Raw genomic sequence first — 24,170 nt, 5'->3', positions numbered from 1 at the left:
ACCGCCATTCGGTTTTTTTCATAGTATGTCCATTTTTGGCAACAAGCTATGAAAAGTGTCATTATTTGATTTTGCTTTCTTCAATTAAAAAACATTGGAAACATTTCCTTTGATTTTCTGCATCCTATAAATGTAATTAAAATGTGGTATTGTTGCATTAAACAATGCCAAAGTTTCAGATAATGAGGCCCATCGTGACGTCACAGTGACTTCCTTATATGGGCGTGTCTGGGTGCAAACTGTTCACTGTACAAGATGAGTGGGACCAATCACAGTGGAGTGGGCTTGTCCGGAGGCGGGTCGTCTGTGAAAATCCCAGAAAAAAACCCTGGAATAGGTGCCGATTATTATGGTCGTTTCCGGCTCTTTTTATTGAGTTGTGAACTGAGCATAAAAGGACCCCTTTACTTCACCAGGCCAGCCTTCCAAAAACCTATTTTGGTATGATGTTTAGAAAATCTACCCAGGTATATCAATTATTTTTATTTTTATTATTATAAAGTTATCAATATTTTTGGCAGTGCAATCACGGCTAATAATGATCAAGATCTTTTTTGTTCAGTCTGAATTATCGATACAAACGTGAAAGAATAGCTCCGCTCCCCCCGTCGTCATAAAATGGTACAGTCCCGTCTGCTAGCTAGTTCAGTCCGCTAGGAGTCCTCCTCCAGCCGAGTCAGTCGACAAAGGGGAGGGAAAAACATGCTAACAAACTGCACCTGACCGTCTAGGGACTAAAAACAATGAACTTGTATTTTTTGGCTCTTTTGGTGGCAGCTTTGGGTAAGTGCGATAGCCGTTTAATATGTTATTATTCAACGGAATGAGTTCCCCTTTGCTGCATCAGGGCAACAGGTTGAAAGCAACGGTTCAACGGTACCAGAAGATGCTCTGCTTGCCTTTGGTTTGAAATCAGAGCAGTGTTTTTAACAGTTTTCAACCCATTATGGAACTATCAACTTACTTTATGCTTTATACTTTATACACTCTGTATCCTGGCCCGTGTTATTGCTACAACTTGGAACTAAAGCTGCAACAATGACATCAAAGCTAGGCTCATTTCATAAAATAAATAATAATTCAGATTTCGAATGAAGTAGTAACATATAATAGCATAATAATATGATAATATACACCATAAATGTATTCATAGAAAAATGTTCATGAAATACAAACAAGTGCAGTAGTGCACATTTTGTACCTTAAAACCAACAAATGTGATTGAAACAGTACTGAATGCTACAGAAATTAAAAAGGAGTCAAGTCTTATCAGCGTTTTGTTGGATGAATGAGTCAATATGAAGGAATGCTCCGCATGGTAAAAGCAGGAAATGTTGACTGCCTGGAAGAGGAAAAGACCCCCACACCCCACCCCCACCCCATTTTTAGCCCTGGAATACAAATCACTGTTTAAACTTTAATGGACTACAATGCAGGGGGTCCGAGTTTCAACCTTGTCGTGAGATTAATACTTTGACTTGATTCTTGTGAATTTACTGCTCATTTTTTCATTTTTTGTTGTTCTGATATGTGGAGGGCCAATAAAATCCAACCTGCGGTTTACAAACGGCCCCCGAGCCACAATTTCGAGACTGTAATGTTTTCCCACCTGGTTTAAACAATACTCAAGAGTGTAGTATTGTTGAGGACATAACTCTTTCAGTCTTCTGCGGTCCGTTGGTCTGTTCACACTCAGCTGGTGCCTGGATGCTTGTTCCCGTTGGTTGGAAGGGAGTGAACTCCTCCCTCCTTTCTGGTCCTCAAGTGGGACAGGAGAGGTGCTGGGGTGGGGGTGCGGGATATTGTGCTGGCTTACCAACAATGGGGTGGTCCGTGAAAAATGAAACAAAGGGAAGACTTGTGGGAGGAATGTAGTCGTGACGCATCATGGCCTTGGATGCCGGATGAGATATTTGTGTTTTTTTTGTTTTGATCCATAAACGCTCCTCGTTGGTTGTCATTTCCTTTGTTTGGGTCTTGTTTACAGAAAACTTCCTGCCCCGCCTTAAGTGAACTAAGTAGACATACAGCAGAAAGCAGCCGCAAGTGTCTGCCTTGTTTTACACCCCCCCCCCCCACACCCGTCGTCTGTGATGATTACCCCCTGCCTCCCATGCATACACAATGGAATTTAACCCCCTTGACCCCTTGAACGTGGGGGGGACGCAAAGGGCTGGGTTGTGTTTACATTTCAAATGTTTAATTGGGGGCTGCACGGCGGTCAAGTGGTTAGCGTGCAGACCTCACAGCTAGGAGACCCGAGTTCAATCCCACCCTCAGCCATCTCTGTGTGGAGTTTGCATGCGTGGGTTTTCTCCGGGTACTCTGGTTTCCTCCCCCATTCCGAAAACATGCTAGGTTAATTGGCCACTCCAAATTGTCCATAGGTATGAATGTGAGTGGGAATGGTTGTTTGTCTATACAGTGAAGAAAATAAGTATTTGAACACCCTGCTATTTTGCTATTTCTCCCACTTAGAAATCATGGAGGGGTCTGAAATTTTCATCGTAGGTGCATGTCCACTGTGAGAGAGATAAACTAAAAAGAAAAATCCAGAAATCACAATGCATGATTTTTTAACAATTTATTTGTGTGATACAGCTGCAAATAAGTATTTGAACACCTGTGTATCATCTAGAATTCTGACCCTGAAAGACCTGTTAGTCTGCCCATTAGAAGTCCACCTGCACTCCATGTATCATCCTGAATCAGATGCACCTGTTTGAGGTCGTTAGCTGCATAAAGACACCTGTCCACCCCATACAATCAGTAAGACTTTAACTTGTAACATGGCGAAGACCAAAGAGCTGTCCAAAGACACCAGAGACAAAATTGTACACCTCCACAAGGCTGGAAAGGGCTACGGAGCAATTACCAAGCAGCTTGGTGAAAAAAGGTCCACTGTTGGAGCTATCATTAGAAAATGGAAGAAGCTAAACATGACGGTCAATCTCAATCGGAGTGGAGCCCCATGCAAGATATGACCTCGTGGGGTCTCAATGATTCTAAGAAAGGTGAGGAATCAGCCCAGAACTACACGACAGGACTTGGTCAATGACCTGAAAAGAGCTGGGACCACCGTTTCCAAGGTTACTGTAGGTAATACACTAAGACGTCATGATGTGAAATCATGCATGGCACGAAAGGTTCCCCTGCTTAAACCAGCACATGTCAAGGCCCGTCTTAAGTTTGCATATGACCATTTGGATGATACAGAGGAGTCATGGGAGAAAGTTTTATGGTCAGATGAGACCAAAATAGAACTTTTTGGTCATAATTCCAATAAGCGTGTTTGGAGGAAGAAGAATGAAGAGTACAATCCGAAGAACACCATCCCTACTGTGAAGCATGGGGGTGGTAGCATCATGCTTTGGGGGTGTTTTTCTGCACATGGGACAGGACGAGTGCACTGCATTAAAGAGAGGATGACTGGGGCCGTGTATTGTGAGATTTTGGGGAACAACCTCCTTCCCTCTGTCAGAGCATTGAAGATGGGTCGTGGCTGGGTCTTCCAACACGACAACGACCCGAAGCACACAGCCAGGAAAACCAAGGAGTGGCTCCGTAAGAAGCATATCAAGGTTCTAGCATGGCCCAGCCAGTCTCCAGACCTGAACCCAATCGAAAATCTTTGGAGGGAGCTCAAACTCCGTGTTTCTCAGCGACAGCCCAGAAACCTGACTGATCTAGAGAAGATCTGTGTGGAGGAGTGGGCCAAGATCCCTCCTGCAGTGTGTGCAAACCTGGTGAAAAACTACAGGAAACGTTTGACCTCTGTAATAGCAAACAAAGGCTACTGTACCAAATATTAACATTCATTTTCTCAGGTGTTCAAATACTTATTAGCAGCTGTATCACACAAATAAATTGTTAAAAAATCATGCATTGTGATTTCTGGATTTTTCTTTTTAGTTTATCTCTCTCACAGTGGACATGCACCTACGATGAAAATTTCAGACCCCTCCATGATTTCTAAGTGGGAGAAATAGCAAAATAGCAGGGTGTTCAAATACTTATTTTCTTCACTGTATGTGCCTTGTGATTGGCTGGCCACCATTCCAGGGTGGACCCCGCCTCTCGCCCCAAGACAGCTCGGATAGGCTCCAGCACCCCCACGACTCTTGTGAGGATAAGTGGTAGGAAATGAATGAATGTTTAATAGGCGCATAGATCAGCCATTATTGTCTGCCAGGATTTGCATAATCAAATGGTAATTCATTGATAATTGGTAAATTAGTTTATTGGAAGCAAGTGATAATGTGCAAAAAGGTACATCCAACTCCATTATATATACCAATATAATTAATAACTGCTGTATTTTGGGAGTTGATTAATCATTGTTTTGATTCTAAAATGTAAACATCTGAGTTCAGGCCCTCAAATGTGAATATTGTAAAGTTCCCATAGTCATCCCAAAGCACACCTATTATTTTTTGGTTAGGCAAAACAAGATATTTACACATTTTGACTTTTTTGCTCATATTGCAGGGGTTCCGCTAGATGTAACTGATCATGGCGGCCTGCCACGGTTGTTAGGGAAAAGTTGTGGACCCCAAGATGCGGTGATGTAGTGTTTGACTAAAATAATTTAATTAACTGAAAGTTTCCAAAGTGGTGGCAAAAGGTGCAAAAGACCAAGTACAACAGAGGAAAAACTCGGACCTAGTCACGTGTAAACTAAAGGTGCAGTGAAAAGTAGGCAGAGGCAATTGACTAAAAGCGCTGCTGAATTACCAAGCAGAAAAAGTGGTGAACAAAACAAAACTTCAATGCCGAAACCCAGGCAGAAACAGTAGCAGTAACCTTAGCGTGATGCTTGCCGCCCAAATCCAGGCAGTTACAGGTTACAGGCAGGCAGACCGGCCAAACAGAGGATTAAAGAGAAAAACTCCTAACAGCAAAACACGACCAGAAGTAACATAGGTAGAAGACTGTGGTGAGCAGGCCGCAGGAACAAGGCAATACAATGTCACAGGGGTGGAATATTCCTTTCCCCATTCCGATTGAGGTATCTTGTAACCTTTTTTTTTTTTTTTGTAATTGTACAAAACAATAACAATATAAGCAGAATTACAGGAACATAAAAGTGCAATTCTACAGAACAATATCAACATAAATAAAATAAATAAATAACAAAGAAAGGAATGTGCGAGGGATATTGCTTGAAAATGAGAACAAATATAAATAGAAAACATGTCACTTAATATGAATTCTTCATATGAATTGTTTTTAGAACATTCTCCAGCGTATGAAAGGTTTTCAGTGCATTTCTGTTTTTCAATATCAGCTTCAGTGATTCATATAATATTTTCAGTTAAGAAGAAAATCGGTGAATATTTGGCTTGCATAACATGACTGTGGATTTGTGAATATGGAATTTTCCTAATAAACAAAGACATTTCACAGCATTCTGCAGATCTTTATGAAGGTTACATTGTAGAAACAAGACCAATTCCATTTTGATGTCAAGGAGTGTATTAAAAGACATTAAAAGTAAAATAGAAACTTCAGTCCAAAATGTTTGAGAAATGGAACATTTGTAGAACAAGTGCCTTATTGATTCCTTTTCTATTTTGCAAAATGAGCATTGTGACGAGACCCCCTCCATGAATTTGGCTAGATGTGAGTTGCAAGGGTAAAAATTGTGGAGTTTTAATGTGAAGTTCTTTCACTTTGTTTGGAATAAAAAACTGATTGTGTTCATTCCATATCTTTTCAAAGGGGATGTGAGGGAAGGATTTCCTCCAAAATACAAGAGCCGTAGGAGGGCAACCTCTATCTAAACTAAGCGTGTTCCTTATGTGTTTGTTATCACATTTGCTGTCAAGAATGTTCCTTCCACAAATCATTAAACTCCTTCCATCAGTCCACCCTGGAGAGATGACTTAAACAGTTGCAAAAGCTGGGCTGGGATTCCCTTAATCACTCATTCATAATCAACAGGATCCCTGTCGATATGTTTTTGAACAAACATGTTATAGTTGTATGATGTTCCATTTCTATCAAAGAAATCAGAGAAAAAAATGTTTCTTTCCAGCCATTGTTTGTGGAACACTGACTTGTTTCTGTGCAAAATGTATTGGTTATACCACATAATCCATTTGTGAGGAGATAAGTTGTGTTTGAAGGGCAACTCCCATGAATCCAGTGCTTGCTTGTGAAAAAGGGATAACTTAACGGGTAACTTAGAACATTTAAAATTACAAGTCAGCAGGAACTTGAGGCCACCACATTTTTCAAACAAAAGGTTGGGAAAAACAAACCGAGGACTTTTGTCACACATTAGACATTTTTTGACCCATGTGATTTTGAACATATGGTTGAGAGTTTCAAAGTCAATGGCATTGAATCCTCCTTCAGAATAATTTCTAATCATTGTGTTCCTCTTAATATACTCTATATGTTTTATTTCTCCATAGGAATTTAAATAATGTAGTGTTGATGGCGGAGGATGTTTTTCTGTCAACATATAGTGATAGGGCAGGATAACCCATTCTAGAAATCCCATCAGCCTTGGAGAGCATTATCCTTCCCGGTAAGGTGAGGTCCCTCCGAAGCCAACAGTTGAATATAGATTTAGCCTTTTCCACTTTTGGAGAGAAGTTCTCAGTTAGCCGCTCACTTGTAGATCTATGGACTGCAACCCCAAGATACAGAAGAGAGTTTTTAACAGTAATTCCGCAGACCGATTGCTTGTCAGAATGAACAGAATTTCAATTTTTTTTCTATTGATGACCAAACCGGAAGCCTTGGAAAAAGCCTACAAACCCTCCAACGCTGATGGGATCTGCTGATAATTTCTTAGAAATATACACGTATCATCTGCTAGTTGACTAATTAATAATGAGTGCTTCCCAATACTGATTCCTTGCACATGAATACAGTTTACAATGTGTAGGCTCAACATCTCAGCTGCAATTAAAAACAACCTTCAGATAAAGCGATGCTACTATTAATACCTTTATATATAGTCTGGACCATTTTTTTAAAGCCACCTCCAAAGCCCAGGTGCCCAACTCATGTTCCACAAATGTCAAATGCCTTGTAAAAATCTAAAAACAGAATGAGTGCTCCATCATTAACCAGATGTGAATAATCTATCATATCCAGCACTAGATGGACATTGTCAGATATGTGACGGCCTTTCATGAAACCTGACTGTGTAACTGAGACGATCTCTTCCAAACAAGGTCGTAGGTATCTTGTAACCGCTCAATCGGAAAGTTGTCAGGGTGCGTTCTTCTTTGTGGTGTTTTTCTTCTTCTGTTGTTTATTGGCGGTTGGCAAGCAGCTTTCGTATGCATTACCGCCACCTCTGGAACAGAATCTAAACCCTTCTATACGCCATTCACAAGTCCAGTTTTATTAAAAAAGAAAATACATATCTATATAAAACATGTACCGAGCTTAATTATAAAATATTACCAAGATTGAACTTTATCTTTTCCTGTTCCCGGGTGCCGGGTGCGTTCTTTCAGCGAATGCTGAGATATGACATAACGCAGTTATTCCAACAAGTGAAAGAAAAACTTGAGGAAGTCGGTATCACGTGATATTGGTGTTTACGATTTACTGCGCATGCCCCATTGACTATTCTGGCTGATTATAGCGGCGCATGTAGACACGCGATTGGAATATTCCTTTCCATGTATACCATTGCTTTCAGAAAAATTCCATTCGGAAAGAGAAAACCACATCATGTAAACGTGGCTAGTGATTGGCAACGGTGTGCGAGGAAGGCCCCTCCAGCGGCTCAGTGTTGCTGCAACCAGGGAGAGACATACAGGACATGAAAACTGTAAAATAAAAGCTGCCGCACCTTGAAAATTTACTTGAAAACAACGTTGGGTAATATATAATATATTAATGTGTATACTGAATATGCTATATAGATTATTATTTTGGCACATATTGACCGCAGTTTGTTGGAAAACAATTGCCGGACTCTGCTAGCATGTTGTGTCTTCTCCATGTTGCTAATTAGAATAGTGTGTATAAAATGTGTTGCTCGCATGCGAGTGAAGATTGCTTTCATAGTTATTAGCCCATATTTTCACACAATAAGTAAGATATGGTAGAACCAGAGCGCAATAAAGAGTGTGTAGGGATTTCTGATTGAGAACAAATTTTGCTTTGTTCAATATTGAAATATTTCTTGCCACCAATAAAATACAACCGATAAAAAGTGAAATACACGGTGACAGGGTGGGGAGAGCGGGAATTAAACCGCCTACTATTATAATCTATTATTGTGAATGGAATAAAATGTAAATGTGTATCCTGACACTAGTTGACAGACCTTGAAATAAGCCTGAGTCCATCTTCCATGGAAATCTGCCTTGTCTGTTTCAGCTTGCGCGTGTGACGGTGTGCACGTCACGGTGCGTGAGAAGCAGCAGTTCGCCATGCTCTTCCAGTCAGTGGTCCTCCCGTGTCAGTACCAGACGGCCTCCACCCAGACCCCGGTGGTGCAGTGGTGGTACAAGTCCTACTGCAGGGACCGCACCTGGGAGTCCTTCGGCCTGCCGCAGACCTTCAGCGTCCGGACCTTGGCGCTGGGCGCCAACTCCCAGATGGACTGCTCGGACAGCAGCCGCACGGTCCGGGTGGTGGCTTCTGCGCAAGGAGCCTCCCTGACGCTGGCGGAGCACTACAAGAACAGAGACATCACCATCATAAACAGTAAGACATCCATTTTACTCCGTAAAGAGGAACCGATTGATGGACTTCTATTCAGCCATGGGTCCTTATCAGGACAAAACACATCTCCTCTGACGATGTTACATTCAACAAGGAGGGCTGCATGACGCAATAACTTGGAGGCAGGTGGCCCTGCAATGATTGTATATCTTCTAAAGAAACAATACAATAGCAATGAAACTTGTGTATACTTTAGAGCAGTCAGTGTACAACTTGTATTGCAGTATAAATTTACTGTCAACACACAACCATCGCTACCTAAACAGCTGGCAACACAACTGGGTACTCCTGACAGCGGCTATCCAAATTGTGCTCTTGGTGTTAATATTTAGTGCAGGGGTGTCCAAACCGAGGGCCACAAAGTGAAAAATGAAATTGTGCAAGGGAAACTTTGATATATGGAAAGCAACACATGCAGATATGCTCAGAAGTTAGCTCATTGTCTCTCTTTTTTCACATTTTTGCTGTTCGTTTTCCAAAAATGTCAATTACTTTATTCCCATAATGTTCATAACTTTTTCCAAAATATAATCAAAATGACAATTTATTTAGTTTGTTTTTTTCTCATAATATTAGAACACATTTTTTCTTTACATTTCAACATTATGCTCCGACAAAATAATACGATATATTCCTCATAATAATCTGAGTTTATTATTTTTTGTCATTAGAATACAAGAGATTTCTCCCAATAATTTGACTTTGTACTTTTTTTAAATTTCTGAATCATTTCAGCTGTCTTGTATTAATTCTAACTTCATTCCCATCATATTTTGGCCGTATTCTCATAATATTCAAACATTTCCACAACGTAATTTTGCAAAAATGACGACTTTATTTTGTTTTGTTATTTTCTTTGTTATAATCAATATTTTGACAACATAATATTCTGTGTTCATTCTCTTACAATTGCAACTTTTTTCTCCTAATAAAGAGTCCACATTTTGCCACTCACTCGTGTTGCCAGCCCTTGAGCCAAGAATGATTGTCTGTTTTCGTCATTTTCAGTACAAGTACAATTGGGAAGAAAATGTTGACGTTGTGATGTGTTCCTTTTGTAGAAGCAGACCTGCGCATCGGGGAGCTGCAGTGGGGCGACAGCGGGGTATATTACTGCAAGATAGTCATCGCCGACGACCTGGAGGGCAAGAACGAGGCCCAGCTGGAGTTGCTGGTGCTAGGTATGAAAAGGGACGCATCGTTAGATACACCTGATGATTTAGCCTCTCATGTTGCTAAGTAAGTTCACCACAGCAACGGTACATAACGTTGTGGCCGTGTAGTGTACATTGTGTCTTGGCATTCCAGTTGTCCGTACGGCAGCTTCCACGGAAACCACCAAAAGGCTCTTTGCGTGGTCCTGATCCTCCATGACACACGCCATCTGCTACATGTAAAGTCACTCGGACATTCATCGTACGCAATACAAGTTTGCCGACCACTTATGGAGAGAAGTTGGAGTGTTTCAACAACCTGAGCTACTTCCTAAGAAGGCGTCACTGTGGCAACTTTTTGAACTTCGAGGAGCTCCTGGTGCATTAATGATGGCTAGGGATGACCTGAAGGCACACGCTGAACAAAATGGAAGTTGCATACCGTAAAGCTTGTTGTCTTATTGAGTGATTCAGCCGTCCCCTCGCTGAGACCCAATCAGATTGCTATCAGAAGAGGAGCTTTTAATTGTGACATCCCATAATAGTGAAATAGCTTTTAGTTGTGTCCGCACTGCGGCAGATTAGTAAAGAGTTGCATCCAGATGGGATCGGATAACGACGTAACACAAAAGGCACACCCACGGAACCATGTACGCAAAATCATAGACGAAGAGGGAATGCATGTATGTCGTTTAAGACATAAGACAAGAAAACATGGCGGCTTGTCGTCAAAGATCGTGATGGCGAAGGGGCGGTGACATCGTCTGCTCGCCCATACGCATATGCTGAGCCAACGTTTCTGGATTGGTTTCTGGTACCCAGACCCATTCCCGTGTGGGTGAGAGGCTAAAACCACGAAACCATTACCTTCAGTGAAGACATGATTCTTGACAATGGCGTCTCTTCATACACACTATTTGGATTTAAACTCATTCGCTACTCAAGATGGATTTATTTGTTTTTCTCAATCCGACACCTCCCTCTCAAAGACGTATTGAAGTTTTATTTGTGCTAGACATAAAAAAGAGGTGATGACACATCTCCACGATAGAGTAGAGCATGTTTGGTGCAGTTTTGAGTCGGAAAAACGGCCACAAGGTGGCAGAAGTGCATTTCATAAGAACTCGGGCCTGCAACTTTCCCATACAAATACACAGTCAGGGGAAATTTGAACTCAACATTCTGTGTGCCTTTGAAAATCAGTCAAGTGGCTGGCATCGAGATGGACAGCTTTTGAAAAATGGCTGAGATTTAACTTTTGGAGTATTTTTTTTGTTTGATGAATTCCATCAACCCTTCACCCTCGGCCATCTCTGTGCTAGGTTAATTGGCCACTCCAAATTGTCCATAGGTATGAATGTGAGTGTGAATGGTTGTTTGTCTATATGTGCCCTGTGATTGGCTGGCGACCAGTCCAGGGCGTACCCCGCCTCTCGCCCGAAGACAGCTGGGATAGGCTCCAGCACCCCCCGCGACCCTCGTGAGGAAAAGCGGCAGAAAATGAATGAATGACTTCCATCATGCATGGCGACCAGTCAAAGCCCTCACTTGGGACCTTTTTCCCTCCTAGCTTGCTACTTCCTCTGCTGGCCTTCACCTTTGCTTTCTGTCCTTTGTCTGCAGGCAGGACAACTCAGAAGGACGATATTCTGCCTGAGTTTGATGTGGAGATCATGCCAGGTACGCTGATTCACCTTCTTTTCAACACTTTTTACCCCCACCGCTGCAGCATTTCCTCAGCTCTCCTAACCTCACTTTTTACTGTTACTTTGCCAATCCAAAGAAATTTGATGGTAAAAGAAAGTATTAAGAGAAAAAAGTTGTATACGAAAAACAAAAAATACATTTTAAGAGAAATATGTGAAAAATTTAATTTTAGTAGCACAGCATTGAAATATTAAAGAAAACATTTTCCACGAGAAACAACACTCACCTTCCATTATAATTTTGGGAAAATAAGGTGGGGGGGGAGTCATATGAAGTCATTTAAAGCCATACTATTATGGGAACATATACATATTACACTTATCAAAACTTTCTTAGCTTGGAGTGCTTGTGTGTCTACTTACAGAGTGGGTGTTTGTCGGCTGTGTTGCCGTGGGCAGCTTCTTGTTTCTGGTACTGTTGGGCATCTGCTGGTGCCAGTGTTGCCCTCACTCCTGCTGCTGCTACGTGCGATGCTGCTGCTGCCCCGAGACCTGCTGCTGCCCGCAACACTGTACGTAACACCAAACACGGTCGGGTCCACTTCAGGCCTACAGGGATTTTTTTTTAGCGCTTGCTTTTCTCACACAGTATACGAGGCAGGGAAGAAGGCCAAGACTGCATCGCCCGCTCCGGTCCCCGTGTACCCCTATTACATTCCTGGAGTTTCCACCGTGATGCCTCTTGCCCCTTCATCACACTTGGACTCAAAGGCGGTCTCTGTCCCCTCTGTGGAAAGTAACCTTGCTGGAGGTGAGTGTCATTGAGGCAAGGATATGTCATGCATGACACATTCATCGTCGCAGCTCCAAAGTGTTAGGCTATCATCAGATGTGTTATTTTTACACAAAGAAGGATTCAATATTAATACATTGAATATTTTTTCCTGTTAAAACAGCAAAACCTGTTTATGACTTTCTAAATCAGTTTTTTTAAACATTATTAAAGCCCCTGTAGACATGAAATAACCCCCCTATAGTCACCTTTACGCCACATTGCTAATGCGTAGGCTATGGGATCACTGCGAAAACCGAAACTAAAAGCCAAAATCTTCCCACTTTCGCACGTAACGGGAAGATAACTTTGGGTGACTACATGCAGTGTGAAGGTAATGTCATGTCATGTGTCATCAGTGTTTTGTGTCATTACTGACACCTAGTGACCAGAAGATTACATATGACATGTCTTCACACACATTTTTGACAAATAATGGGCCATAGTAAATGATGAGAGGGTTGTTTGAATGGATTTTGGAATCGCGATGTAGTGAGGGCCGACTAATTGAAATTGGTGGCCTAAGACTCTTGCACAGTAACATACAAGCATGTCTAATGTAGTATGTGTTTGCATGCATGTCCATTTAATGGCCATGATTCTCTACATCCATTAGTCCATAAGGTACCCCTGAACAATCTCACAATGAGATCCAATACATGATCAGTATTAGAAATTACATCTCTATTACTCACAAACAATATAGTATGTAATATTGAGGCAATCACACAGACTTTCTAATATTTTGGTAACTCTGGTCTCACTTTACAGTAAGATACACAAAAATACAGTAGTTGCTGAGGAACTAATGAAGAACTAATCAGGAACTAATCTCATGACTAAGGCACATCAATTTAGAGTAGTTACCGAGGAACTAATGAAGAATTAATGAGGAACTATTCTCTTGACTAAGGCACCACAACTTAGAGTAGTTGCTGAGGAACTAATGAGGAACTAATGTCATGACTAAGGCACATCGACTTAGAGTAGTCACTGAGGAACTAATGAAGAACTAATGTCATGACTAAGGCACATTAACTTAGAGTAGTTACTGAGGAACTAATGAAGAACTAATGAGGAACTAATCTCATGACTAAGACACATCAACTTAGAGTAGTTACTGAGGAACTAATGAGTAGTTTCTGAGGAAGTAAGACACACATTTAGAGTAGTTACTGAGGCAGTAATGAGTCGAATACTTACTGAGGAAGTAAGGCACATACATTTAGAGTAGTTACCGAGGCACTAGTGAGTCAAATACTTACTGAGGAAGTAAGGCACATACATTTTAGAGTATTTACTGAGGCACTAATGACTTGAATTGTTTCTGAGGAAGTAAGGTACATTTCTTTAGAGTGGTTACTGAGGCACTAATGAGTTGAATGGTTATTGAAGAAGTAAGGCACATACATTTAGAGTAGTTACTGAGGACCTGATGAAGAACTAATGAGCAGTGGTTAGGGTTAGTTGGGCTGGTTCCTCATTAACTACTGTCCTTTAGTGTACCCCATTGGTTACCAGTAACGTGTTACCAGTAACTCCTTTCGCCATCAGAGGGTCAGATTGTGCAGGGGTGTACCTAATGTAATGGCCAATGACTGTGCGCATGTGCCGTCCTTGCATGCAGATGTGTTGTGTATCCGCAGTGCGCAGTGGTTACCGTCTGAAAGCCTGTCAGGACAAGGACTCACTGAAAGTCAGTACTTCTGTACTACATAGAAAAGGAGCTGGCTTGGGTGCCCTCTGCCAAGATGGCTGCACTCCGAGCCATCCTGCCTGCGGAGTTTAGGCTATTGTGTGTGTGTGTGTGTGTGTGTGAGAATAGATGCTTGTTTGTGTGAATTAGTAGGTTGCTTGTTTCCATCTAATCATCATCATCATATTCATTTCATAACATGTATCTCTACTAACCTACCAATTATCAGGGAATGATGCAGAAGTTGCACGAAATGGTGGGAGGTTGAACCCTCACTTCATTTTGCATGATCATTGGAAGTCTTAAATACTGCTGTTGAGCTGTTTCTCTCTGATGTATTATTTGTTAGCCAAGCTCGACTTAGCCCAGGTCGACTTATTTTTAAGTCGACAGTTATGTGACTTAGTGATGGCGAGATGAAGCCCCATGAGACTTTGAACCATTTCAGTCAACTGGTTCAAGAATGGATTCATTTCTTGAAGCTTCATGTGCACACGAAACCACCTGCTGGCCCTGGATACAATTACAGGCGGATGTATCTTCACGTGTGATGCATTCAATGCTGATCTGTTTTGGCTCTTGGAAATGATTATGTACTACAAAAAACTGTATAACCAAATGATTAATCTACAAAGTGTAAGATAACATATACAGTATATATAAAATACTGAATGTTTTCTTGTCCATAAATGCCATGTATCATGTGATATGGTGAGCTTCATCATGGTTGTGTTGGTAATACTGTAATATATTCATATTATAATGTAGTACTATTAACCTTACCATGGATGTGTGAAGGTCCAGTTTCATCTTTATGTTCGTGAAAGGCACGTTAATGCCTGAACATGGATGAGGTGTTATTATTGTACCCCAACTCCTTGAAACACAATAAACACTTCACCGCTCAATAACAATGACAAACAGTGAAAATACAGGTTTTGAAATGCAAACATACCATCCCTTAATAGTGTTGATTTGGCTTACTGATCAAGTCAAAATGTTTCCACACAGGAAAAATTTTCCTCTTTCTAGCTGGCGCCATATCTTCTCTCTCTGAACTCCAAACTAACGTGACCATATAGTAACCAAACCATCGACAAACACTATCCACACGCTCAACTGACCACAAAACCCCACATTTTAATGTTTAAGCCTGAGGGGTTTATATCGCTGAGTGACAGGCAAACATCAATGCTACAATATTGATGCTAATATACAATGCTACAGCTATTGATATAAGAACTCAAGTGATTTTGTTTATTATCAAGAAAAGCATGGAAGTTGCTAGAGATCAGCTCCATCCACACACTGTAAGTGTACCTTCTGTATTACATTGTTTTCACTCAATTATCCATCTCCATCTTGATGCAGCTACTTACAAACCCTGCACAGTGTGGATGCAACACGCCCAGCCCCAAAAAAGACCTTCCCGTGTGGACAGGCCTGTAGAAGTTCCGCTGTCCATTGATCGTTTGTGTCATTCCGACGTCATAATTCAACATCTAATTCTAATACGTGTGTCCAAACAGCCAGTAGCCTATCAGAGCTCAGCTCTCTTCACGAGGGAGGAACCGCAGATTTCAGACACACCTACCAGGCCGTCCAGATGAAGGCCTTGCCTCCCATCGTCGACACCGACGACCAGTCGATGCTGACGCCCACCCACAGTCGCAGACAGAGACTCCGGGAACGTGGCAACCATTCAGACGATGAGCTGGACAGAAGGTAAGGTTAATGGTTATGGGTTATTCATTATATTATATATCATGAAATAATTATTGTGATGCACTGCAATGTTGTCCACAGTGACTTTTTAACTTTTAGGTACTGTGTTTCATACCCCAATGGAAGGGTGTTAAAATGGTAAATTGCCAAGCAAACCAGTATTGTGCCACTTGGTGGAAAGAAGCCCTGTGTGGTGTTGTGCTTGGTCTTTATCATGTGTCCCGTTCATCGTTACAGGTGGAATGCTCGCTCAGAGCACCTCCAGAGACAGACTCTGAGCAAAAGGGGTCACACTGGCTCGCTGGACGAGCTGGAGGAATTCGCCCACTTATACGGTTCCCGCAGACGCCGCCTCGAGCCGCCGGAGGTTCGTGATTATAGCCCTCTGAGGCGTTTCTATAGAGACGAGGACGACAGCTGGTCTCGTCGCAGCCCCTTGCCCTTGCCGCCGCAGAAGAGAAGGGGTACGTGGGACAGCGAGCTTGCTGCCCGACCCCGAGATTACGACAACGCCTTCCTCAACCATGCACTGGAGAGAAAAGCGACAGGGTCCGGCAGGGACAGGGGCAGGACGGATGAGGACAGTGACACCCCCTCCAAAGGGAGCTCCAGGGGCAAGGGCAGCAGCTACTACAGCTGCTCACTGAGCAACCGCCCAGAAGACGAGGACCCTTTGCCTCCCTACTCTGAGAGGGAAGCAGAGCGGTACCGCAGGGCCGGCCCTACCCTGGACTGGTACCGCACTGGAGAATCTGTTAGAACAGAGCGGTACGATACCTTAGAGCCTGGCTTGAGGCCTTTCTCGTACACGCGACCTCAGCAGGGGATGGCCCCCATGCTGCAGGGCGGCAGAGAGGAGGCAGACAGGAGACGCAAACTGGTGAGTTACTTGTAGCAGGAAATAGGACTTCCTGTATCCCTGGAACAGCTAAAGAATACCGTATTGACGTGAATGTAAGACGGGGGTATTTTTCACCCCCCAAAAAAGTAGGACTCAGGAGATTTACATTTGCAAACCAACATTCGGCAACTAACAAGTCCAAGCTTTTTTACCGACGGGATATTTTCACACAGAAAAAGTCAAGCTGGAGAGATTCATACATGCAAGGCAAACTTGTGGTTTTATATTCAAAGTCTACAGATTTTAATATATGCCTATTACAGCCTCACGACTAATTCCCGAGAGAATCCAAGCTTTTTTCCTGTAAACTAGACAAAAAGCTTGTGGTTTTATATTTAAAGTCTGGAGATTTATATGTGCATACCCCCAAATTATCTTCAAGCTTTTTGTTTAAATATAAGATACTGTTTTTCCATCCATCCATTTCCTGCAGCTTGTCCTCAACAGGGTCGTGGTTATGCTCCCAAGAAAATGAGTGAAAAAGACTGGTCGTCTTTTATTTGGACCCTAGAGATTTATACCCTCAAACCAACACAGTGTTTCCCTCAAGCCTGCTGTTAAATTGTGGCGGTGGCTTCTGTTTCTTCCTGTCATTCACACGCACCAGTGATGGTGATCCATAAATCTAAAGTTTATATCCATTTATTTGGTGTAAAAGGAGGGGTAGTGTTATATTTACTGTGGTCTTACATTCAGGTCAATACTGCACATGTCTCTCCCACACAGATATAAGCCCTGACGTACCACCCTCAACTTCATCAATAAATGTGGCATTGTCCGTAGTAACTACTACTAACCTAATCTCAGCTTTGAATGAAGCTTTCCAACCACGCCCTCCCCGGGTGCAGCTACCGAGCAAGAATGCAAGGCGTCTAACATGTGGCTGTCAACATGTATTTCCTCGACAGAGCACAGCACTGAGCAGGGATTCTCTGCTAGTGTGACGAGCTGCGCTACCTCTGGGTCGTTTTGCTTCACACGGTCCGCAACCGCCACACCGCCCCCTTAACTGCACTACAAACTTTTCAGAGTATTACTGCAATCATGCACAAGCTGTACAGTTAATGTTGGCCCCACTTGGATGACTTGAGAGATTGAAAGGACTTTTGCCAGTGCCGAGAGGTTTGCCTACTGTCTGCCGCCTCACTTGTGCTATAGTCTTATTATCACGACAATGCATCTCAGGTTCATTTTATTTGCTTTTGTAAATATGCAGTACTGTATATCTTTCCATGTGACATCACTGAAGCTTAAATGTTGTTTTGCTGAATTTATTTGTACTCTTTAAATTAAAAAAATGAACCAGAAAGTTTTCCAGTTTCATGATCTACATGGAGTGGTGTAGGTAATACTCTTATTGATTGCATAAGCTCACAAAGGAAAGTACTGTTGGTTGGTTTGGCGAATCAGTATCAATTATATTGTTTTTTTGGCAAAATGAAAAAGACATTAATATCTTGGTATATATTTTATGTATCATTTTAAAAGATATAGAGTTAAAAGTCATTTTTTGTTTTTGGACTAAATAAAATACATATTTTTCAATGGACATTGATTTTTGGATTTTTAAATAGATTTAGTATTTTATGTATTTATGTATTTTACATTTTACACATGTATATATTTTCATATATTTTTCACTAATACATAGTTTTCCTGTACATTTTGGAATCTAAAACCATTAATCTGCAATATTTTGAACTGTGTTTTGCTCCCCACTAGAATGTTTTTGTATTTTTTTTTAAGCTGGATGATAAAACATGAGCACCTCAAGTCAAGTGATTGTTTTCAACAAAACAATCACTCATATTTAACAACACTTCTGAATTATCTTAAGCATAATTTACATTTCAACGCCTAATATATGTGCTACTTCCGGTACGCTTTTCTGGGTTGCACCTGCCTGAGGGGGCGGAGTCAGTGGCGTCAACAGCTTGGAGGTGGGGGATGGGACCCAAAGACCCTCCTCCTCGTGCACCTGTGGGAACCCAGTGTTGTTTGTGAGCCATCTCTTATGGACGTTACAACAGCGTAGTGCTCTCCATCCATGTCTTCCTGAGGGGAAAAAAGTCGCTCTACTATGCGCAAAAGGGGCGGACACGACGTTTATTCCCTACTTTGCAGGATTTTGGAACGCCAACAGGATAGTCGACGACGTTTCCGCGGAAGAACGGAAGCGAGGACAAAGACATTAGCGAACATTGGTAATGGGAAATATGATACTGGTGACGCTACTGCTGCTTTACCTACCAACAGGTGAGGTTTTAATAGTTTCTCCTCACACTGTTCGTTTTGTATTTGTTGTTGCCATGAATGCAGGGCGAAGCCGCGAAAGCAAATAGTCCAGGTTGAAAAGGGCAAAGTTAATCATCAGCATGTGTAAACAGGGCAAGGCCTACCACGTCACGTGACCCCGCTAATATCCAGTTTTCATTGCTAAATTGCTTAATGTATTATTTATTATTATACAGTATATTCTGTATTCTTTGTGCACAATACTACAAAATTGAGGTCATGTACACTCCTGATCAAAATCAAGTGAAAATATTACGTACAAATATTAAGATTTTGTAATGTAACCAGATTGTAGGAAAGGGGTGTCCAATTTTACCAAATTTACCAAAAACGACTTATTTGTTGTTATATAATTATCATATCATGTGATTATACAGTATCATTAAACTACTGAATCGAACATGTAGTAGTCCTGTATTTCTTCCTTTAGGTACTCTGCAGTGCACTCATATTAGATCCTCATATTAGATTCTGCTTACACATTCATTATTCATTCATTCATTCATTTTCTACCGCTTATCCTCACAAGGTTTTTGGGGGTGCTGGAGCCTATCCCAGCTGTCTTGGGGCGAGAAGTGGGGTACACCCTGGACTGGTCGCCAGCCAATCACAGGGCACATATAGACAAACAACCATCTCCACTCACATTCATACCTATGGACAATTTGGAGTCGCCAATTAACCTAGCATGTTTTGGGAATGTGGGAGGAAACCGGAGTACCCTGAGAAAACCCACGCATGCGCGGGGAAAACATGCAAACTCCACACAGAGCTTGTCGAGGGTCAAATTGAACCCGCATCTCCTAGCTGTGAGGTCTGCGCGCTAACCACACGACCGCCATGCAGCCCCTACACATTAATTAAATATGACTTATTTGTTAGTTTATACCATAAAACAATTAGCGATACTGTTTTCCTTTCCTGTTTATCATCACCTTCTTGTCCTTAATTCTACTTTGGTCTTCATAATTGACAGTTGTTGTTACTACAAATGGGAGGGTGCATATGTGCAAACTTGTTAAGTCACATTCAAGGCATTAAAGACTCTGCAAAGTGTCTTTTCATTTAAAAGGACAGAGAGTTGGACTGTGGAATTTTGGCATGTTCTGGATCCAACTCATCCTTAATTGTTTTGTTTTAGAGCTGCTCTCCATCCAGGTCATTGTTCCGGAATCGGAGAGAAGCACGACTTTGTTTGCATCTGTGATCCTTCGCTGCGACTTCTCCACTTCCGCAAACCCTCAGGATGTGCTGGTCACCTGGAGATTCAAATCCTTCTGTAAAGACCCCGTTCTGGAGTACTACTCCACTAGTGAGTACTTGTATTGCATAATTCTTAGTCGGTGAAAACGCTTAGGTTAAACTACATTTCCACAGGGAAAAATGGAAATAGAAAGAATCTGTTTATTGTTTTTACTGTGGCCATCATGAAGCCTGTTTCAAGTACGTACATTTTGTGAAAAGAGGTTAAACGAACTGTATGTAACAGTTATGTGGCTGCCTAGAGGGCGCTAACTTTCAAATATGGCGGAAGCATTATACTGTATGGCAGCGAATGGCCACATATTCTAGCCGCCTGTGTTCTTGATATATTTTTTGGTTGGAAAAAAAAAGACTATCTTGAGTCAGTTGCTAACAGTCCTTTTAACCACTGCATCATAGCTAAATACAACTCCTAAAAGAGGAGAGGAAGGCATCTGTAACTGTCATACAAGTATGAAAAGAACTTCAACACGGTACGTGTACTTGAAACTTCTTAATGAACTTGAAAACAATAAATGTCTTGCCAATAACGCTGATGACGGCACATAGCAAACGTGCATCGGGAAGATTGCGTGTACACAATGACATTAAACATAGCCATCATTGCAGTGTACATTTTCTTCTTCTTCATCTGTTGATGTTGACTTATTTTTGCCCTAACCCAGTGCTTCTCTTATGATATAGTACTGAGCAACCAGTACATAAATGTGTGTTCCACTTTCCTATCTGGTAATAATTTGCATATATGGCTCTATGGTTATCATCACACTTTTGCTCATTGCCATCACTGGTGCCATCTGTGGTAGCGTCAAAAGAAACCCATTTGTGACGCCTCAGGTGACATCATGTATGTACAGGTTCTGTTGAATTGTCCAGTGTGTGTTGATATTGGTGTATTAATATGTTGGCTTCCGTAACCTGACATTTTACGCTAACACCAGGCTACCAGGCCGCCTTGCAGCTGGGTCAGGACCCAGCGAACGACTGCCCGGACCGTCAGCGCACAGTCCGCACTGTGATCAAGAAGAGAGGCCTGAATGAGCCCATACTGGGTGTGGACTACCGAAACCGCAAGATTACAGTTCTAGACAGTGAGTAAACTATGGACAGTGTGAATGTATGGAGTACATACTACGTACTGATGAAATGACATGATTGTGGTTTGTGTGTAACAGAGGCTAACCTGGCCATTACTGAAGTAATGTGGTCGGATAACGGCGTGTATTTCTGCAACATTGACGCTGACGGCGACACCTCGGGGGACTCTGATCGAGAAGTGAAGCTCATCGTTTATCGTAAGTGACCCCCTTTGTCAAACGTGGGTGATGAATGTCCACCACAGGATTTATAAGCATGCGAATGAATATCTGTACCTGTTCCAGACTGGCTGACAGTGCTGTTAATCATCCTTGGCGTCCTCCTGCTCATCATGCTTCTCTGCATATGTTGCTGTCAGTGCTGCCCGCAGAAGTGTTGCTGCTATGTGCGCTGCCCGTGCTGTCCTAGGACGTGCTGCTGCCCAGAAAAAGGTACAGAATGCTTTTTTCATCGCTAATGTCCACCTCAAAATGCACCCGAGCAGGATTTTTGACCTTGGTCGGCATGTATAATTTACTTCCTGCATGTTCACCGGGTGTGCCACATGTCACGAAAACACTTCGAATAACAAATCAAATAAGAGTGTCTGACGGTCTCTCCTCTCGGCTCAAAGCTGTCATGCAACACAGGATGCTGCGTGAGGCCAAGAGGGCCATGGTGCCTTGGATGCACGGCCAGCCCATTTATGCCCCCATCAGCTCCAATAACTCCATCCAGGGCGTCCCCATGTTGTATTCAGGTGAGCGCCTTCAATGACTTCAATGCTCAAAGGCAATGTTTGAAGCATCTATTTATACGTACTTGTGGCCCTGCCCATCCTGGTTCTGCTCTGGGTGGCAACAGGGCCTTCAGCAAGGAAGCAGTGTTTGGAATGTCCTTTTAATCAGAAGTGTGCCGTAGTAAAGCTCAAAGTAAGCTCACTTTAATTTCAGGCTCGTACTCAGACCCTGGCAAACAGAACTTTGCCATGGCACCCATGCAGCTGTCCCCCATGAACCTGCCATCGCAGCAGCCCGCTCCCCCCCACCACCTGAATGGCAGCGCTAAAAGCAGCGTCCAAAACACGAGACATGTGTTGGACTACCTCGAGAACCAGGTGAGGGGGCTGCCAATGCACCCTGTTCAAAACATGCACCAGTTAGCAGCTCAGCCTCCGCCGCCCCCTCCCGTAGTCCCCTACACTCCCGGACCTCCCAGCATGCTGTCGGCCCTGGATGAGATGGGTGTAAGAAGGACGGAGAGAAGGGTGATCACCCTGCCTCCCATCATCCAGCGTGTACCCAGCTTCACTTCACACAAGGGGCCCAGAGGTGGGGAGCAGGCAAGGGGGGGGCAGCGCTTCTCCAGCCAGTCCAGCGGCAGCACCAACCCTCCCGGAAGGGAGGTTCAACGAAACAGTCGCGCATACAGAGACGTCTCTCCACCAAGACGTGGCATCCTGAGAGACTACAGCGACGACTCCGACTGGGAGGGCAGGCGAGGAAGAACAAGCCAACGTAAGTGGAGAGACCGGGGTGGGCCCAGGCATCGGACACGCAGCCGCGAGGACTTGATGGAGGAGCTGCAGAGCGGAACCTCACGGAGGGAGAGGAGCTACTCCCCTTCACGGCGCAAAGGGTCCTGGAGCTCAGACGAAGACGACAGCAGGAAGAGAAGGGGGGGTCGATGGAGGGATTGGCCGGAGAAGCCCCCCAGCTACTCTTCTGTTGAGAGCCACCCTGGACACCCCAACGGCCGCATGAACTACATCCATCTTTCCGTAAGAAAACACCAACATGCAACATGAAAAACTTTCTTTGATTAACACTTTCTCTGGTTGTGGGCCTTTTAATCCCCCCCCCCCCCCTCCCATCTGTCACTTCTCTCTGTAGGATAGAAGCTCCCGTAGCAACACCAGCGTAGTCATCTGAAACATTTCTTTGCTTTCAAACCTTTCCTAAATGGTGCAAAATGAAGGCAAGCTGCTGCATTTTTACCTGCGTCTCATTTAAGGATGTACTTGTTTTTATTGTTTAGGTAGTCCTAAAATGACAATATTAATGGTTGTTATTTTTCATCAAAATACTTTATAGTAAGTTGTGTATTTGTCTTGTTAACTGTGCTATCCTGCCAGCCATGAGAACTGGATTATAAGGACTTTACTGTAACTTTAATGTAATGTTTTGTTTTGTTGTGTGTTAATGATGTGAAGTGTGCGTGTTTTCAGTAAAACTGCTAGATACAACCTGTGTAGAAAAATAAACGTTGTGCCTGCCATTGAGGATTCACTTAAAAACCATGTGAACAAATTGGAACAACACTACACTAAGTAGAAGTCGAGACGTCCAGCAGACGGCACAGATGATTGGATTAACTATTTTTCCCACGGTGTGGGCGGTATTAACTTTTTTTACGTGGTATTTCTTTTTAAGACCAACTCCAAACACATTTTTTCCATTTGCGTGGGATGGATTCCAGATGTAGGCGGGGTTAGAGCTGTTCTGACGCTCGCGTACTGGGATCTGACTGGTCCCCTTGATGTCTAAGCAGGAAGTTAGAACCAGAGATGTTCCGATTGGATCATTGTTTACAATAGTGTGTAAATGTTGTTCTATGAGAAAGCAAGGGCAATATTGTGTACTTAGTCTTATTTGAACGTGTATTAATGAAGTAGACTAACAATTGTAGTGTTATGATGGCATGTCATTAGCTCGCTGCCGTAAACTGCTTCAATTTGCCGCAGTTCATGAAATTCTGCCCTCCCTGTGCCTTTTACATCGCCCAAAGTGCAGCGATAACTATTAAATACAATAAACGATGTAAAATGACTGTTTTGAAGATAATTATTTGGGGCAGGGCTTCTTCGGCTGCCCCACTTCAT

The 24,170-nt window shown here is 42.7% G+C and overlaps 2 protein-coding genes across 4 annotated transcripts; both read left to right on the top strand.

Moving 5' to 3' along the window:
• The first annotated feature begins 613 nt into the window (after positions 1 to 613).
• LOC131136118 (immunoglobulin-like domain-containing receptor 2) lies at positions 614 to 18,191 on the top strand. 3 transcript variants are annotated; one of them, XM_058082648.2, is made up of 9 exons: positions 618 to 783; positions 8,353 to 8,682; positions 9,762 to 9,881; positions 11,478 to 11,534; positions 11,926 to 12,072; positions 12,150 to 12,311; positions 15,558 to 15,753; positions 15,991 to 16,633; positions 17,563 to 18,191. In XM_058082648.2, the coding sequence occupies exons 1-9, from the start codon at positions 744 to 746 to the stop codon at positions 17,596 to 17,598; spliced, it is 1,731 nt and encodes a 576-aa protein (XP_057938631.2). In that variant the 5' UTR covers positions 618 to 743; the 3' UTR covers positions 17,599 to 18,191. The 3 variants fall into 3 exon arrangements, with proteins under 3 accessions (XP_057938632.2, XP_057938633.2, XP_057938631.2); XM_058082649.2 differs by lacking the exon at positions 11,478 to 11,534 and having other exon boundaries at positions 614 to 783; XM_058082650.2 differs by lacking the exon at positions 11,926 to 12,072 and having other exon boundaries at positions 614 to 783.
• A 410-nt stretch (positions 18,192 to 18,601) lies between these two features.
• On the top strand, positions 18,602 to 23,984 carry LOC131135510 (immunoglobulin-like domain-containing receptor 1). Its single transcript, XM_058081495.2, has 8 exons — positions 18,602 to 18,910; positions 20,091 to 20,261; positions 21,154 to 21,303; positions 21,388 to 21,507; positions 21,595 to 21,741; positions 21,924 to 22,049; positions 22,243 to 23,069; positions 23,182 to 23,984. Exons 1-8 carry the CDS (start codon positions 18,862 to 18,864, stop codon positions 23,218 to 23,220), a joined length of 1,629 nt encoding a protein of 542 aa, XP_057937478.2. The 5' UTR covers positions 18,602 to 18,861; the 3' UTR covers positions 23,221 to 23,984.
• Positions 23,985 to 24,170: the final 186 nt, after the last annotated feature.

Source organism: Doryrhamphus excisus, linkage group LG12 (genome assembly GCF_037039965.1).
Source record: "Doryrhamphus excisus strain RoL-2023G ecotype Guam linkage group LG12, RoL_Dexc_Guam_v1.1, whole genome shotgun sequence".
Lineage (NCBI taxonomy): Eukaryota > Metazoa > Chordata > Actinopteri > Syngnathiformes > Syngnathidae > Doryrhamphus > Doryrhamphus excisus.
Note: the sequence above shows the minus strand (reverse complement) of the source record. Positions and strands in the feature narration are given on the sequence as shown.

Coding starts and splice junctions, on each gene's coding strand:
- LOC131136118 (XM_058082648.2), top strand. CDS start 744: ATGAACTTGTATTTTTTGGCTCTTTTGGTGGCAGCTTTGG. Junction 784..8,352: donor TCTTTTGGTGGCAGCTTTGG/GTAAGTGCGATA, acceptor TGTCTGTTTCAG/CTTGCGCGTGTGACGGTGTG. Junction 12,312..15,557: donor GGAAAGTAACCTTGCTGGAG/GTGAGTGTCATT, acceptor GTGTCCAAACAG/CCAGTAGCCTATCAGAGCTC.
- LOC131135510 (XM_058081495.2), top strand. CDS start 18,862: ATGGGAAATATGATACTGGTGACGCTACTGCTGCTTTACCTACCAACA. Junction 21,508..21,594: donor AGTGAAGCTCATCGTTTATC/GTAAGTGACCCC, acceptor TACCTGTTCCAG/ACTGGCTGACAGTGCTGTTA. Junction 23,070..23,181: donor TGAACTACATCCATCTTTCC/GTAAGAAAACAC, acceptor TTCTCTCTGTAG/GATAGAAGCTCCCGTAGCAA.